The sequence below is a fragment of the Lutzomyia longipalpis genome, chromosome 1 (genome assembly GCF_024334085.1).
Source record: "Lutzomyia longipalpis isolate SR_M1_2022 chromosome 1, ASM2433408v1".
Classification (NCBI taxonomy): domain Eukaryota; kingdom Metazoa; phylum Arthropoda; class Insecta; order Diptera; family Psychodidae; genus Lutzomyia; species Lutzomyia longipalpis.
The window spans coordinates 13,031,814-13,048,333 of record NC_074707.1 but is presented as its reverse complement, the minus strand read 5'-3'; the positions used below and the strand labels follow the sequence as shown (position 1 = coordinate 13,048,333).

The 16,520-nt window shown below is 37.0% G+C and overlaps 5 protein-coding genes across 5 annotated transcripts; 4 read left to right on the top strand and 1 right to left on the bottom strand.

Annotated features, from left to right (window-relative positions):
* Positions 1 to 18: 18 nt before the first annotated feature.
* On the top strand, positions 19 to 4,836 carry LOC129786321 (heterogeneous nuclear ribonucleoprotein M). The gene is made up of 5 exons (XM_055821251.1): positions 19 to 878; positions 1,214 to 1,340; positions 2,605 to 3,435; positions 3,506 to 3,641; positions 4,377 to 4,836. The coding sequence occupies exons 1-5, from the start codon at positions 355 to 357 to the stop codon at positions 4,430 to 4,432; spliced, it is 1,674 nt and encodes a 557-aa protein (XP_055677226.1). The 5' UTR covers positions 19 to 354; the 3' UTR covers positions 4,433 to 4,836.
* On the bottom strand, positions 4,833 to 7,288 carry LOC129786320 (putative RNA-binding protein EEED8.10). The gene is made up of 5 exons (XM_055821250.1): positions 7,026 to 7,288; positions 6,884 to 6,954; positions 5,377 to 6,819; positions 5,149 to 5,311; positions 4,833 to 5,084 (listed from the first exon to the last, which is right to left on the bottom strand). Exons 1-5 carry the CDS (start codon positions 7,108 to 7,110, stop codon positions 5,026 to 5,028), a joined length of 1,821 nt encoding a protein of 606 aa, XP_055677225.1. The 5' UTR covers positions 7,111 to 7,288; the 3' UTR covers positions 4,833 to 5,025.
* A 109-nt stretch (positions 7,289 to 7,397) lies between these two features.
* Positions 7,398 to 8,468, top strand: LOC129786328 (calcineurin B homologous protein 1-like). Its single transcript, XM_055821256.1, has 2 exons — positions 7,398 to 7,589; positions 7,790 to 8,468. Exons 1-2 carry the CDS (start codon positions 7,523 to 7,525, stop codon positions 8,287 to 8,289), a joined length of 567 nt encoding a protein of 188 aa, XP_055677231.1. The 5' UTR covers positions 7,398 to 7,522; the 3' UTR covers positions 8,290 to 8,468.
* A 1,249-nt stretch (positions 8,469 to 9,717) lies between these two features.
* Positions 9,718 to 12,654, top strand: LOC129786322 (elongation of very long chain fatty acids protein AAEL008004-like). The gene is made up of 4 exons (XM_055821252.1): positions 9,718 to 10,735; positions 11,344 to 11,452; positions 11,527 to 12,098; positions 12,185 to 12,654. The coding sequence occupies exons 2-4, from the start codon at positions 11,392 to 11,394 to the stop codon at positions 12,479 to 12,481; spliced, it is 930 nt and encodes a 309-aa protein (XP_055677227.1). The 5' UTR covers positions 9,718 to 10,735; positions 11,344 to 11,391; the 3' UTR covers positions 12,482 to 12,654.
* LOC129786326 (elongation of very long chain fatty acids protein 7-like) lies at positions 12,625 to 14,773 on the top strand. Its single transcript, XM_055821254.1, has 3 exons — positions 12,625 to 12,814; positions 12,897 to 13,225; positions 14,294 to 14,773. Exons 1-3 carry the CDS (start codon positions 12,754 to 12,756, stop codon positions 14,762 to 14,764), a joined length of 861 nt encoding a protein of 286 aa, XP_055677229.1. The 5' UTR covers positions 12,625 to 12,753; the 3' UTR covers positions 14,765 to 14,773.
* The last annotated feature ends 1,747 nt before the right edge of the window (positions 14,774 to 16,520 follow it).

The following is a 16,520-nucleotide window of genomic DNA, read 5'->3' as shown; positions in this document are numbered from 1 at the left end:
TCGTAATGCATTCGTTCGATATCAGCAGGTGTGTCAGCTGGGTGTGTGTCAGCCATTGCGAATTTTTCTTTGAGCGAAAGCAAAAAAAAGTGACGCGCAAACAATTTGTAAAGAAAATTCTGTGAAAAGTGCATTTTCCTCCACTCAGAGTTCTCCTCTACGTAGTCTGACATCCGCTCTCTGTGCTGCAATTCGCGAAGTATCTCTGGGTTTGGTATTGAGGTCTGCAGAAAGGGATTGTTGTTCTGTGAAAATTCGGCCATATTGGGGATTCGTATTGATTGGGGCGCTACTTGGTGCGTGCAAAGGCAAAAGAAGACTTCTTTCCACTTTGTGTGAAAATTGACGTGAGATATGACTGATCGGAAGGATTCGCAGATGTCCCCTCGGGATCGTGAGCGTGATAGGGATCGTAGCCGGCGTCAGAGCCGCTTCTCGGATGCAAATTCCGGAGGCGACGCCAATGGCCGGGACCGGAGTCGCGAACGCCGGAGTGCATCCAATCGCATTTATGTGTCCAACATTCCGTACGAGTATCGCTGGCAGGATCTCAAGGACCTCTGCCGGGACATTGTGGGGGATGTGAATTTCGTTGAGCTCTTCAATGATGAGAATAATAAGCCGCGTGGGTGCGGCATTGTGGAATTCAAGACAAACGACTGCGTGGCCAAGGCTCTAGAGAAGCTCAATCGGTATGAGATTAGCGGTAGGCACTTGGTAGTCAAGGAGGACTACGGGGATGAGCGTGATGAGTATGGGCGGGTTGTTCGTCCGGGTGGTGGTGGTGGCGGCGGTGGAGGAGGTGGCGGAAGCGCAAGAGGCGGCGGAGGTGGCGGTGGCGGCGGAAACGACTATCGCCGAGATCGTGACGATGACAGGTGGTTTGATGAGATCAGAAATCACATTTTCTTTTATTTGTCTTTACACTCCTCCCATCCCCTTTGAAAATTGCCTGCCTCTCGTGGTGCTCTCTTCCTCTATGGGATTGTTGAAGTTCTGGCCAGAAAATTCCATCTTTTTGGTGTCAACTGGATGCTTTGAATCTTTTTTTTACGTTGAAAAAAAAAAAGAGATCATCCGGATGTCTTCACATCGTAGAGGAAGGGCCCTTATGTCCTAAAGAAAATAATGCGAATCATTGCAAAATTTCCATCTTAAACTTGATCAAATCTTTAATAAATCACTGACGAACGGCTCTTTGTCCAAAATCTAGGCCTCGTCACAGTAGCAGTCACGGCAACGATTACGACGGGCCCTACAACACTTATGGTTTGAGCACGTCTTTCTTGGAAGGTTTGGGAATATTTGGACCACTCCACACTAAAGTCTTTGTTGCCAATGTGAGTATTATTCGTCTAAAAGCACATTTTCTTCCTCCTTGCTGTATTGTAGTGTTTTTTAAAAGAAAAAAGATCTGGCGTTTAAGATTTTTGGTGGATTTGCTTGTCTTGTCCGCTGGAATTGTTTTATTTTATGAAAGTCTCAAAATCTTATGCTCTGTTCCAAGATATTGCAGTTTTCTTTCTTCGATTTACTTTTAGGAATTAATAAAAGCGGTTTTTTTTTGTTTCTAACTTAGTTGCTTTCAGATTTTGATAGGATAAAGAGTTTTGACTGATTTACAACAAGAAGATCAAAGAGGTCTTAATAAGGAAACTATCTTAGATTTGAGAATAAGACTTAGCACTAAGCTGGACACTTTGTATGCCTTACGTTAAACTAATCTTGGTGAGAATTAGTGAAATTAGTCAACAGGTGTTGCCTCAGGCTTGTCAAGAACTCAAAAGCCGTTCGTTTCATTCAGTTCGAATTCAGTCCTAGCTTTTCCTATGTTCTAAATCAGCTATCAGTAAATTAGGATTCTTCTGACTTTAGTTGGAATGTAAGTCCTTATATGAAGTTTATTAGTTTGATGATAAACCAGTTAGGAGAGTCAGGCCTAAATTCTGTGTCAAGAAGCTTGAAATTTATATTGATCTTTGAAAAGGTTTGAATACTTATATCGATGATCTGTGACATTGAAGATTTCAGGCGTTATGAACCTAACTCGAATCTAATACTTAACATTTTCTGGTTTTTATGTTTGAAGAATCAAGTCAATGCTGTAATCAGGATCTAATCTTTTGATCAGAAAAATATTCTTTTGGTTAGAAGAGTGTTTTCAAGAATATAAATTATGGCCTTAATCCAGGCTTATAATGATTCTTTATTCTGTATCAAGTTCGATTGTGATTTAAAGAATTCAAATAAAAAAGAAATTGGTTCACCTCTAAGGCAGGAATTTGAATTTTCATGGTAAGTTGGTAAGAACAAATCTATGTGGTAGCTTCTTTACAAATAAATTGGAGCATTATTTGTTTGACAACAATTCGATTGAAAAGAAATTGGTGTTGGATGTTCTTTAAATGTTAAGTGTGTTGATTCATAACCATTCTCTGAAGAAAGTTTACAAAGCCAGGACTTATTTTTTTGCGTATTCTAGATATTTTATGCTAAAGCAATTCCTCAAGATTTTACCAAACAAAAAAAAGAAACAAAAAGACGAACTTTCGCTAATTGATTGGATTTTGCTCTTTTTTTCCATCTTTTCTTTTGCATTTGCAGTTGGACTACAAGGTTGACGCGAAGAAATTGAAGCAGGTGTTCAAGCTCGCTGGTCGCGTTGTGAGTGTTGATTTATCAACAGATAAAGATGGTAACAGTCGTGGTTTTGCCGTTGTTGAATACGATCATCCGGTTGAGGCGGTTCAGGCTATTTCCATGTTGGATCGCCAAATGTTGTATGATCGTAGGATGACTGTTCGCTTGGATCGTGTACCGGATAAGAATGAGGGTATCAAATTGCCCGAAGGTCTCAAGGGTCTTGGGATTGGTTTGGGTCCCAATGGGGAACCACTGCGGGATGTTGCGAGGAATTTGCCAAGTTCGCAGCAGCAACAGAATCAGTCGCAACAGAATAATGCTCCGGTGCCCGTTGCACCGCCAAATAATCTCAATGGGCCGTCGAGTCTACTGGGTCCTGTGCCCAATAATAGTCTCAGCGGTTTGAGTTCAAATTTGGCAGCTCTGAGTAATGTTGTCAACTTGAGTAATCTATCGGGGGCCCTGTCGAATCCACTCCTCACATCGGCTGCGGCCAACTTGCAAAGTGTCGCTGGTCTAGGCTTGCTGTCTGAGAACCTCGGTCAGAGTCAGTCCACCTTCAACACCAACACCTTTGCCAATTCCAATGCATTCGGCAATTCGGGCAATGCTGGCGGTGGCTCAAATCCCGGTGGTCGAGATTTCGATTTGGGCGGCTCAGGTCCCGTTCGCAATTACAGCACACAGCCACAGGATGATTTCTCAAGTCGCGGTACCACCAATAGTTTCAGCGCACAGAATTCCAGCAGTTTGAGTAATTTGCGGAAATCCGATACGATTGTCATCAAGAATGTGAGTTTGTTTGTTTCTTTGTTTTTGAGGGGAATTTATTTGAATGAAAATATTAATTTTAAATTTGTAGCTTCCACCATCGTGCACATGGCAAACCCTTCGTGACAAATTCCGTGACATTGGAGAGGTGAAATTTGCGGAAATTCGCGGACAGGACACAGGAGTTGTGCGCTTCTCCAAGGAACGTGACGCTGAATTGGCCATCAGTAAGTACATAATACTTATAATGACCTTTATAAAATACTTGGTGTTGGCCATGAAGTGGAATACCAACTAATTTAATCCTTTAAGGTCCATTGGGTCATACACTGACCCAAAGGCTGAATTTTGAAAATGTTTCATTTTCTATAGTTATTTTATGAATATTGAGTCCAAATTGGTACAGGACTATGTCTTTACAATCCCTGATCATTTTATGACCACAAAAGGACATCCTCAAGGACTCACAGGATCAGGAAGGACGAAAAAACGAAAATTTTTGAGTTGGGATTTTTTTTTGCCAAAAATGTCTTATTTGAGCTCAAAAGGAACCCATAAAAATTATTTTTAGTTCAATCAACTAGCTAGAACGATTGTGGACCTTACAGGGTTAATAAAAAAATCTTTTCCTTGACACGTTAATCTTGAATCTTGACACGTTTATCCTTGAATTTATTTCTGTCTTCTGCACAACCTATCAAATAAGCTTATTTATGTATCCCCATTTTCTTTGCAAATATTTGCAGAAAATTTATATTTTCTTGCAAATTCACGTGATAAACTAAACCCAAAAAATGTTTTGGCACGAAAACTGAACTGCATTCAGTCGCATCACGTGTTCAATAAAGCATTCCTAAAATAACAACGATTAGCGAGAAATCTAGAAAATATCTAACAATTTGATTTATAAGCTTGAAATAGATAGCAAAATGTAATGAAATTTCTTTCTTTTTTCTTTGCAGAATTGATGGATGGAGCTCGCTTCGACAATCAATTGGTCTACGTGTCGTTCTTTTAGATTAATGGCGTGTCTCTTCACGCAAAAAAAGCTTAGGATTAGTGAGATTTTATAGATTATTGTCCATTTTACTCTTCTTCATTTCGCGGGGATCCTTTTTATTGTCTCCACTCTCGTTTAACAAATTTTGATTGCAGCTTCCAAAAGAAAAAATGGTAACAAAGTTCGCGTCTTCTTTGCTCCTCTCCGTCATTTTTTTTTACCTCCACACACCCACAAGTTTTATTATGGATGATTTAGCTTTCATTTGATGAGAATTTCCTTAAGGATGGCATAATTCAGGCAGGAGAGATTTTTTTCTAAAAAAACAAAACTAATGTGCGAATTTGCTACAAGTCTACACAGAATAAAAAACAAAATGTATTGAATGAATTCAATAAATTAATAAAATATAACATAGTGCATTTCACAGAGTTTAATTTATTCAAAATATTCTCATGACTCCTACAAAAGAAATCGCAAAATTCGAGATTCATTAATTGAAGAAGAAAAAGGAAAAAAAATCAAGGGAAAAGAACTTTAAATTTCAGAGGAATTCGCATTTTTTGCGTCCTGTAGTTGATCCAAAAGAAAAGTATTTTTAAGGGTGTCTCCTAGACAAAAAGTTCATCCTCATCAAATTCGGAGTCGTAGCCATTTTCATAGTGGAAGACTGAAAAGGAGAGAATTTGTCAGGGAAATGCTTCTAATTGTAGTCAGGGGAGGGCTTAACTCACATGCATAAGCATCATCATCTAAGTCTTCATCGTCGATATCTTCCATGTCCAGCAGATCATCTCCGTAGAGCATGTCTTCCCAGATATCAATCGCCCCGAAGGCTTCTGCGGTGTTCGTGTAATCAAGCTTGAGCTTTGGATTCTCATGGGCATTCACGTGCTCCTGAAATGTTCCGGAAGATTAAATTAAAAATTGGGGAAGTCAAAGAAAAAAAGAGAAATGCTCACCTCAACGCCGATCGTGATCTGTGTACCCCCAACGACAAGCTCGAGAATTTCCGGCCTCTCAGCAAGATGGGGGAGGATGTTGATGACGAGATCATTGGTGATGCCGTAGCATCCGGACATGTTGATGTGCCTCAGTTGCCGGCATTTACGGATGAAGGCAACTAAACCCTCATTGGTGATACTGGTACAGCTGACAATGTGAAGCTCCTGGATGGTTTCATTGGATGAAATTTGCGCCAGTGTGTCATCCACGCACTCAATCTTGTAGTTCAGCTTCAGCACACGCAACTTCCGGAAGTTTGTGAGTGCCCGCAGGGTGTTCCGCGTAATGTGACCCCCCGAAATGTCCAGATAATCCAGGCGATTGAGATCAGCGAGTTTCGCGAGGAATGTGTCCACATTGAGGTAATTATTGTAGCTGATCTGGAGATGTGTCAAATTGGGCATATCCACGAGCACCACGTAATCCGCAGGGGTGACACTCGCATAGGAATTGCATATCATGAGACTTTCGAGACTCTTGAGATGCCTCGCCATTGTTTCCAGGCAGATGTGATTGATTTTATCACAGCGAATTATATTTAGGCTCTTCAGTTCGGGATTGCGTTCACAGAACTGCATAAAGTAGGATGGTTGAAGATTCGGGCAGCTGCTCAAATTAATCTCCTTGATCTTCCTCAGACCCGTGAGACATTTCCCAATGATGCCCGAATTCTCGGCCAAACTCAACGTCTCCAGTTCCCTCGCATTGTGCAGGCACGTCACAATTTCATCTGTTACACTGCAATTGGGCAATTGGAAGACCTTCAGATTTCCACAGGTCTGCGAAAGCTCCCGCAGGGCTAGCATGCTGCTCATATTGAAGCCCTCGAGGTGGATACTCTGGAGATTGCGGCAGTGCCGCAGAATTGTGACAATTATGCGCGGATTGATGGTCCGGAATGACGTTGCGGTGGCTTTCAATGTGACCACATGTGCACCCATTCGCCGGGTGATATTTCGCACCTCCATCAGTGTGAGTTGACTCGTATCGGCGAGCTTATCGAAATCCAGCGTCCTGTAGGTTTTGTAGATGCGCTGTACAACAGCCTGGAACCTCCGGCATACCTTTTCAATTACAATTAATTCGCGGAGATTGAAGTACGACAGGACGCAGTAGAGACAGTCATCATTGAGCTTCAGTATCGACTGGTACATGTCGATTTCTTCTTCACTCTCAGACGCTTCACGATTATCTTCCGGCTGATGCCAACTATCTGCCGGACGGAGGATGAGTTTCTTCCCATTGAAGAAATGGTGTGTTCGCTTCGCCATGAGGGCACTCTTCACATCTGCAAACGTTACAAAGGCATAGGGTACCTTTGCATCGTGAATAACGACCTTCTTTATTGGTCCATCAGCTTGGAAGCTGTGCATTAGTGTTTGAACCGTTACGGGGTGCAGCTGCAAAAAGAAAAGAAATGTCCATAAAAACCCAACAATCTCCTATTTATTTCCTCAAACTCACGTAGTTCTTGAAGCCACTCACGTACAGCGTATAAATTGGAAGTCCGTCCTCCGTGACGAATTGTGCGATTTCTGGAAGAAAAATTTTATTATTAGAACATCTTTGGACTTTTTTGTCACAGCGCTTCCCTCTCAGGACGTACCATCTTCAGTGATTTCTTCAACCTTTGGCTGTGGTTTTGCATGGTATTTCTTATGATTGGAACTACTGGCACGTGATTTCAACATTTTCCTTTCGGAAATGCGGGAAAAACTCAATAAATTCAATGATTTTTGTTCTCAAAGCGAAATGTGTGGAAAAATTGTGACAGTTTTCTTTTCTTTCTCTTTTTTTTTATTACACAAACCCAGCTGGCCCAAAACTCATTCGCGAAATCGTAATGTGCCGAGCGCCCTCTGAATCAATTCTGCAAAGTATTCTTCGTTCGCGCTACTTTTTTCTTAGTTCCTTCCCGCCACACCAGGGGCGCACCAGCGGAATTAGTTATTTCATTCCGCGACGTTTCCAACACACGAAGAAATATTTTTTGGTGGAACTGCAGAGAAGAAATTTCAGAGAGTTCGCACGTGAAAGTGGCACCGAAAAGACCTCTTCTTGCCAAGTTGTTGTTGTTGCTGCTGTGCTGTCAACTTCCACGGAATGGGAAATAAATCATCACTCATTCTACGGCCAGAGGATATCCGGGAGATTCAGGAGGAGACAGGATGTGAGTTTTCCCTTTTACAATTTTTCCTCACCTCCCACAACCTTTTATATGTGAATTTTCCTAATTTTCCCCAACAAAATGTTAATTGTTTCGCAATAGCTCGAACAAACATAAAAAGCTTATCAAGTTTAATGTGGATGTTTTCCACGCATTGGAAAAATAAAATATTTGCTCTACTTAAATGCAATTCACCTTCGCAGTTACACCTAATCAAATAGAACGCCTGTTTTCGCGTTTTACATCACTCGATCGTGGAGACTGTGGCACACTCTCACGTGAAGATTTCTTACGCATCCCAGAGTTGGCCATCAATCCCATTTGTGATCGCATTGTCCACGCATTCTTCATCGATAGTCACGATGATCGGGTCAATTTCCGGCAATTCATGAATGTCTTGGCACGCTTCAGGCCCCCTAAAGCCAACAAGATCAAGCTCAACAGCAGAGAGGATAAATTGAGGTTCGCATTCAAGATGTACGATCTCGATGATGATGATGTGATCTCACGTGAGGAGCTTGTCAGCATCCTGCAGATGATGGTGGGTGAAAACATTGAACAGGATCAGTTAATGTCCATTGTTGAGCGAACAATTGTTGAGGCTGATCGCTCAGGAAGTGGCTCCATAACTTTTGATGACTTCTGCACAGCTCTATCGCGCACTGACGTCGAAAGAAAACTATCCATCATCTTTCTTAGCTAAAGAAAAACCCAATTTAGCTGTTTTTTGTTGTTTATTTTATTATACATGTGCTGTGCTGAACAATATGTTAAACAATGTATAAATTGTCAAGTAGTTAATTTTCTTTCACAGAAAAAAAAAGTTTTATCTTATCGCACGAAGAAAAGATTTAAAAAATGTAATAAAGGGGTTTTAAGACATTTTCAAGCTTTAAGTCGTTGTGTAATAAATACCGCTATTTGATAATCTTGAAAGCCACACTACAAGTGTTGCTTCAATACATCTACAATGGGCACGGAAAGTAATTTTTTGCAGTGCTCACTCACCTGAGAAGCGCACGTATGTATAGTTCCTTTTACGAATAAAATTTAAAGGGGCTATATACCCGAAAATATTAATAAATTTTCTTGAGAAAATTTTTCAAAGGATGCCGATTTCCTAGCCACGATTTCGATTTCATTCCTTAGAAATGATTTTTATTTGTTATATTCTTCCTTCATTTAGATCGATAAAATCTTTCTCAAACATTTCTTATATTTATCCCTTCTTAAAATCCTTTAAAACATTAATTTCTTAGAGCAATGAGGGTAAGTAACCCCTCCCATTAATTATAAACTGCGCCTGAGTTTATGAAGAACAATCTTTCAAACAAAATGTTAATCCAACTGTGAATAAATTTCGTAATAAAAGTCCATAAAATAGGGCAAATCTGTTTATTAAATCTCTTCGAGAAATAGAAAATTTATGTATTATGTTGCCTTATTAATTATTCATCTCTACCCCCTCTACTACCTATTGAGAAAATGATTTTTATGACATGCGGATTAATATAAGTAGGAAAAATAGAGCAATGGAAATATGTGATTGTGAAATTTGGACAAATCATTGAAATTTATCAAGAAAAACGACTTCCAAGAAAAAGTTAAAATGAGCTAAAAGAAATTAATTCAACTGACAAAATGTAATAAAATGTTATGTACAAATTGCTCAATGTTATCGTTTTTATGGAACATGCAAAATATTTTGAATGTTTGTTCTTCTCACAGCAATCTTTTTATCATTGCAGGTGTTGGCAAAATAACATTTAATGAACTAAGAAAGATCTTATTAGCATCGAAATGTTGGTCAATAAAAAAGGTTTGACGGAGATCTTCTGTATAAAAATTAAATTTTATTGAAAAGAAAAGAATTTTTTTTAAAAAAATTGGTTTTGAGGCTTTTTAAGCTGATAAAAAATGTTTTAAAAATATTTAGCTCAAAACTCCTTTGAATTTTAAACATTGGCATCTCTGAAGCTTCCATAGAGAAAAATCTTCAATTAAAAAGAAAATCTGGGAAATTAAGAATGAGCATATATTGTACAAAAAAATCATAAAATAAGAAAGTATTATTCCTCTTAAAAAAATATTTTCCATTATTGTGAAAACCATCTTCTTGTGCATTTGCATAAAGCCCCCAGCATCATCATCTTCGTCAAGTTCATAAAGTCTGAATGATTGATAAATTTGCAATTCACTATTTAAATATTATTCTGTGCAAAATGAATTATTGAGTGTTTGCGGAGGGGCTTTCAATGCAATTTTGTCTGTTTATTCCAAAAAATAATAATGTGCGATACATCGTTGCAAGGCAAATATATATTTTTGCAGCCTGTGATTGATTGATTAATTAAATTCCCATGGCACTACACATTCTCGGATGTGCAGTGTGTTAAAGAACTGATGACACTAATTCAGGTATTATATGAAATTTATATGTGAGCCTCTTCTTATGCGCGGGGATCATTAAATTTATATATATACAAGAAGACACACCACAGTAAGATGGCAAAGATGGTTAAGAAAGACAAAAAAAAGTGGCCTCAGCAGCCCCAAGAGCGATTCAGAAAGTGAAAATCGCAATTCAGCGAAAAAAAGCAATGCGGAGGAATAATACAAATTTTCACTAAATTATACGCACAACTGATTGGTGATGACCCAAAAATTATCCCCAATACCCCCATCGCTTTGGTCCCCACACACGAGATCATCTCGGGCATCACGGACGTTCCAAGTTGCAAAATTTACTGCCCATTCCCTGCCAAAATATCTCATACATACCGCATTCTTTTTTTCTTTACATACATATGCTTTGATTTATGTGCAATTCATGGTTACTTCTTTCGCACCCAGGAAACGCGACGACATTCATTTAAAACGGAGCGACCAAAAAAGTGCGAAAGAAAGAATTTATTTACCACTAAAAAGACAAAAAAATGAGGTGTTTGTAAATAAATAAGTCATCATTTACATTTTTATCGACAACTATTTCCAAAAACTCCACAATTTCTGGCACTATTGCGTTAGTCTTAATTCAGTGCTCATTTGGGAAGCATTGTACAAGAATAAATTGTGCGGATAGAGTGAACTATAAAAAGAAAACCTGGAACCTTAAGTTAACTGAGAGATTGAGAAAAAAAGCCAAAAAAGTAATTAATGGGCAAATTCTAAAAATAATTTGAAATATGTTTAAATCTTTTATTAAAAAGAATCTCTATTTTTTGTTAATATTTGTGAAATTTATTTTTATAAAGGCACTAAAGAGAATCATTGTGAAATTTGCCTTGAACTATTTTTGGGGTCAAATTGGTCAAATACGCAATCCCCGCCATCCTTTGCATAAACTTTTGGCAAAGAAAATAATTAATAGATTTCATTTTTAGTTTCTTTCCCTATGGTAGAAGTGAGTGGAGAAAATATTCTATTTTCCATCTCTTAATCACTCTGGATCAAATCAAGCTTCTTAAAATAACTCAAAGCTCACTAATCAACTAAAATGTAAAATAAGAATGAAATAAATTTTTAATTAAGAACTAATTTATCATTATAAAATGAATTTTTATCATTACATTTTTGTTCTCTACTGTTTCTGTACGTTTTTATTTATAGAACATATTTCTTGTTCATTCAATAATAAATTATTTAATACCCCATTTTAGCTGTGATTTTTGTTAATAAATTTCATTGCAAAAGAAGAGATCATTCCGCGAAGATCATTCTGATCATTTAGTAAATACTAAAATATTTTAATTTTTAGATCAAAACCGAACCATCTGAAAAATTCTCAAATTCAAAAGAAAAAAAAATGGCTGTTGTAATCGGAAGAATAGCTGAAGTGTATCATTATTTAAATGACGAAATAAGTGGTAATTAAAAAATCACACCGTATTGAAGAAAAAGTGAAAAGGTAGCAAGAGTGGATGTTTATTTTGTATTGCAGATCCTCGTGCATTGGATTACCCATTAATGAAGAATCCATTGAAAGTGTTGCTGCTGCTCATCTTTTACCTCTACTTTGTACTGAAGTGGGGCCCAAAATACATGGAGAAGCGAAAGCCCTTCAATCTGGAGCGAATACTCATTGTATTTAATGTGGCACAAATTGCTGTATGCTCTTACATGTTCATATCAGCTATGTCTGTATTGATACCAATGAAGCATAATTGGCTGTGTCAGCCAATGGATTACTCCAGAACACCATATCCGATGCACCTTGTAAAGATGAGCTACATTTACTTCCTTACGAAGATTCTCGATCTCCTCGATACGGTATTCTTTATTTTGCGCAAAAAGGATAATCAGGTGACCTTCCTACATGTCTACCACCACGGTGGGATGCTCCTTCTCACATGGATTGGGGTTAAATACCTTCCGGGGGGACATGGTGTCACGGTCGGAATACTCAATTCATTTGTCCATGTTGCCATGTACACGTACTACCTGCTCTCATCTTTCGACTCCAAGTATAAGAACAATATCTGGTGGAAGAAGCACATCACGCAGCTTCAATTGGTAAGTCAGTGGGGTATGCGTGGAATTTGATAATGTCTTTATTGTGACTGATTTCACTTGAAGATGATTTTTATTGAATTCGGCAGATCCAGTTCTTCATACTCACACTACACTTCTTGGTTCTCTTCTTCATCGATTGCGGCTTCCCACAGTTCACGGCGTATTTTATGTTACCCCAAAATATCTTTATGCTCGCCATGTTTGGGGACTTCTACATAAAGGCATACATCAAGCCATCCACTCCTGCTGATCAACCACATACCGGAAGTAAATCTCATAAGCTACTAAATGGAAGCATTGACTCCTACCTGGATGCAATGAATGTAAGCCATGGGAATGCAGAGAGCAATGGGATTGCAAAAGATTACGGAAAAAGTGAATGAAATTTCATTGCGAAAGTTCACGCGAGAAATGCTTTTTTTAGCCTCCCAATTCAGCACTTATATTCCATTAATACACATTATATTGCGATCTATTTACCAATTCTAATTAACCCCTTGTGTACAACTCTTTAACAATGCGAGTCAGTATGGAATAAATAAGTGGTGAACACTCTTAGGGATCAGTCTATCGATCACACTTTGTTCGCCCAGTCCATTGGGGTCCTCTTTTAGCTGTTTTTTTTTTTAAAGTGCGAGGTGTTCTGTGACAAAATATGGCGTACGTTGTGAGAAAAATCTTTGAACTCTATGTCTATTTCAATGATGAAGTCAGCGGTGAGTTTGTGATTTCTTGTGATGTGCTTAAAGTGCTCATGATGGAATTATTTATATTCGATCCTCAACTTTCTGAATTTAGATCCGAGAGTCTACCCCTGGCCCATGATGAAGAATCCCTTCCCCACGATTGCTGTGCTCCTGCTATATTTGCAATTGGTCCTTAAGTGGGGACCACGCTTCATGGAGAAGCGAAAACCATTTAATCTCAGATACATCATGATAGCATACAATTCAGCGCAAATTGTACTCTGTACGAATTTACTGCTCGACAGCCTACGACTCTGCTACTTTGCAGGCTACAGTTTACTCTGTGAACCGGTAGACTATTCCAATTCTGAAAGGGCCATTGCTATTGCTAAGGGATTCTACACGTACTATCTTCTAAAGAATTTGGATCTTCTTGATACTGTAAGTGCTGATTTTCTTTAATTCATATAATTTTAAACGTTAATTTTTAAATAACTTTATATACATATATCTTTATATATTTTATGAAAAGCATTATCAAATTAAATTAATTAACTTTAGGTTATACAAAGTGGTAGGTTTTTTCTCCTAGTTGATGAACAAAAAAAGATTTTTAAATTCCAATAAGTTCTGACCTTGTTATGATTCTTTCCTTTTTTTTTAAAATTATAATAGGTGAGTGAAATTTAATTAATGATTAATTAAGACTTTTTCCTTTTCAAGAAAATCTTTAAAAAACTATATAATTTTCTTATATCGTAACTTTATACATAAGAAGATGTTAGTTTCATATAGGAAAAGAACTTTAGGAGCTTTTTATTATTTATGAAAGAAAGAAGTAAAAGTAAAGAAAAGCTCTTTGTTTTTTTTTATTTAGAAGTATTAATAGAGGCAAAATAATGTATTCGATTTTTATTCAATATTTAAAATTTAAAAAAAAAATCGACCAAAAAATTAAAATAAAAAATCTGATTAAATATTTAATTAAATAATAGATTAGTAGATTAAGGAGATCTTGCTTTTTAACTTTTTTATTTACTTAAAGGAATTTTATTGGATCATTAAGTCATTCATTCATAAAGAAGCAATCCTATTTACCCCGTTTGACTCACTAATATTTTCAATCTTTTATTCATTTTGTTACGTAAATAACTACGTAAAAAAATTCTTTTCTTGCGCTAGCACCAGGTTTTTACAAGTAAAAGCTATAGATAGAATTAGTTGGTGTACATTATACATGGCGTATTAATTTTTATCACAATTCATACTTTTATAATTTTGTTTAATAAATATATTAATAATTTTAAATTTTATAAAACAGAGAATTTTAAACTTTATTCAAATCTTTTTAATGCAACTTTTGCACGAAAAAACTAATTAAGCTAATATATTTCCAAGAACATCGCTGGATAAAATATGAAGAAGTAGCTTTTATTCATTACTCTATTAGAAAATTTTGAAATTCCGCCATTACATTGTTTTTTTCATTTCTCTTTTAATCAAATGCAGGTATTCTTTGTATTGCGGAAGAAACAGAATCAAGTGACATTCCTTCATGTCTACCACCACACGGGAATGCAACTCCTGGCCTGGCACTCGGTCAAGTACCTTCCGGGTGGACATGGGGCTTTCATGGGCAGTATCAATTGTCTTGTTCACATCATTATGTATTTCTACTACCTCCTCACGGCGATAAATCCACGCTACAAAGGGAGCGTGTGGTGGAAGAAGTATTTGACTCAGCTCCAGATTATCCAGTTCTTTTGCATCTTCGCCCACTGGATGGTCCTCATTGCTGGCGACTGTGGCTTCCCGCGTTTCCCCATTCTCATCCTTGTGCCACAGAATCTCTTTATGTTCTGCCTATTTGCCGATTTCTACTACCGCGAGTACATCCGGAAGAAGCCACAAGAACGCGCGGCAAAGTCCCAAGTCACCGTGCAACCTGTGCAACACCTCGACCCAATAAAAGAAATATAATACATCAAATAGTATCTATTTAACCTGATTTTACGTCTAATTCCTAATTGGTCGTAATGTTATTGCGACAAAGTAATTCGTCTGTGCCATTACCATCCGTTGAGCTTTTGCATTCAATGCACTTCCGTTGAGTTAATATTGTATAAATGCCTCTTGGTTGGTGCGTGGATGACCCTAAAAAAAGTTTTCGCGCGAAATCAGACCCATGGCGCGATAGCATCGCTATGAAGAGTCGTAAAAAGTGAAAAATTGCAATTTCGCCGATGTTCATCATCTTTTACCCGCGCACCCAATGAAGATCCGCTGGGATGATGGCAAATACACACAGCCAAAAGATCAAGAGCGTGTGCGCCCTTCATTGCTGTTGGTCGTCATATATTTTTTTTGGGTTTGGTGCAGAAAAATCGCATTTTAATTGTAGTGAAAGTTGACTGCTTCTGATCATGCCAAAGTGCGGTATATTTTATATTTATTCAGGTGTCTCCAAGAGGATCTTATAGGACGTGCGACTATTGGTCAAAGGTTGGGTACTTTCAATGACAAAGCACCCATCGTGAATGAAAATTTACAACACCAACAATATACTCCTTTGCGTGATTTGTTTTCTTTGACCACCGCGCAAGTTCTTTTTTTTAATAATGTGTCAAATATGGTGAAAAGAGAGTAATGAAATATTCTCATATTCGTATAAATTATTCCCTCATAATTTTCACTCAATTTCCTCAGGAGGTAAATCAGTGGTTTTTGGCAAAAGTCGTGCTGTAGTAATTTCAATAAAAAACCAATGCGTGTTTCTTTGATATGATTTCAAGACAGGTTTCTTATATTGATGTTTTATTGCAATCAGAGGATTTTTTTTTGTTTTTTTTTGTGCTGGTTTTTAAGTTAATTTCAGTGGGTCCATCCCACTAAATGATTTCCTTTTTATTTGCTTGTTAAAAAGAAAACGAAATATTTTAATTTTGGATATTATTTAATGTGTGAAAATGAGAAGTTGACTTGTAAAAGGGTTTAACTAGAATCTTTCTATAATCAGTAAAATCAAATTTTTTTTGATATTTAGAACTTCCCGCTGTTTCGTTTTTGTACAATTTTCTAAGAATTTTCGTTAAATTTAACGATTTTTAAAATGTTTTGCTTTTGCCAAAAGTGCTAAGCAATTGGGGAAGAAATTAAAGCACGTGGAGCTAAGTTAAACGAGTTTTTTTAAAGCTAAAGTTATGTCTATTTAATTGTATTTCCAGTAAATCATTTAAGATACAATTAAAATCATTTTAAGCAGATAACCATCTTAATTTTAAACCTTGGACATAATATAAATTAATTTCTGAAAAAAGTAGAATAGTATAATTTTCCGATAGTTTGCTCACTTAGAATGAATTCTAAGTAATTTTTTTTATCACAATCTGCTTTATGGTTTGTACATTGTTCTACCGACTGATATATGTATGTTCATAAACTTTTATTAACTCGAACTAAAAACTAAACGTCTGTTTAATTTCTTAGTAACTTTTAACATTGAATAACCGTTTTTGTGGATATTTAAAAAATTCAATGCCACAAAATTTTTACAAACCGAAAGAATCGTAAACTGAATATGGAAGAAGATTTTATTAATCCCAAAAAACTGCGACTAATTTAAAATAAAGCCAGCAATAGAGTGCAACATTGGGAATTGTTGGTATTCCAAAATGTTTATGCAGTTTATGCGTTGTTATTTTATTAATTATATGTATGGGAAATTTTCTGTAGATAA

What these genes read in the sequence shown, in the direction of transcription:
- LOC129786321 (XM_055821251.1), top strand. Translation starts at nt 355, where the DNA reads ATGACTGATCGGAAGGATTCGCAGATGTCCCCTCGGGATCGTGAGCGT. An exon ending in CGAGATCGTGACGATGACAG is followed by an intron (nt 879 to 1,213) that starts GTGGTTTGATGA and finishes TCCAAAATCTAG; the next exon opens with GCCTCGTCACAGTAGCAGTC. An exon ending in CTAAAGTCTTTGTTGCCAAT is followed by an intron (nt 1,341 to 2,604) that starts GTGAGTATTATT and finishes TTGCATTTGCAG; the next exon opens with TTGGACTACAAGGTTGACGC.
- LOC129786320 (XM_055821250.1), bottom strand. Translation starts at nt 7,110, where the DNA reads ATGTTGAAATCACGTGCCAGTAGTTCCAATCATAAGAAATACCATGCA. An exon ending in TGAGTGGCTTCAAGAACTAC is followed by an intron (nt 6,820 to 6,883) that starts GTGAGTTTGAGG and finishes TTCTTTTTGCAG; the next exon opens with CTGCACCCCGTAACGGTTCA. An exon ending in AGATCACGATCGGCGTTGAG is followed by an intron (nt 5,312 to 5,376) that starts GTGAGCATTTCT and finishes GGAACATTTCAG; the next exon opens with GAGCACGTGAATGCCCATGA.
- LOC129786328 (XM_055821256.1), top strand. Translation starts at nt 7,523, where the DNA reads ATGGGAAATAAATCATCACTCATTCTACGGCCAGAGGATATCCGGGAG. An exon ending in GATTCAGGAGGAGACAGGAT is followed by an intron (nt 7,590 to 7,789) that starts GTGAGTTTTCCC and finishes TCACCTTCGCAG; the next exon opens with TTACACCTAATCAAATAGAA.
- LOC129786322 (XM_055821252.1), top strand. Translation starts at nt 11,392, where the DNA reads ATGGCTGTTGTAATCGGAAGAATAGCTGAAGTGTATCATTATTTAAAT. An exon ending in TTTAAATGACGAAATAAGTG is followed by an intron (nt 11,453 to 11,526) that starts GTAATTAAAAAA and finishes TTTGTATTGCAG; the next exon opens with ATCCTCGTGCATTGGATTAC. An exon ending in ACATCACGCAGCTTCAATTG is followed by an intron (nt 12,099 to 12,184) that starts GTAAGTCAGTGG and finishes TGAATTCGGCAG; the next exon opens with ATCCAGTTCTTCATACTCAC.
- LOC129786326 (XM_055821254.1), top strand. Translation starts at nt 12,754, where the DNA reads ATGGCGTACGTTGTGAGAAAAATCTTTGAACTCTATGTCTATTTCAAT. An exon ending in TTTCAATGATGAAGTCAGCG is followed by an intron (nt 12,815 to 12,896) that starts GTGAGTTTGTGA and finishes TTCTGAATTTAG; the next exon opens with ATCCGAGAGTCTACCCCTGG. An exon ending in ATTTGGATCTTCTTGATACT is followed by an intron (nt 13,226 to 14,293) that starts GTAAGTGCTGAT and finishes AATCAAATGCAG; the next exon opens with GTATTCTTTGTATTGCGGAA.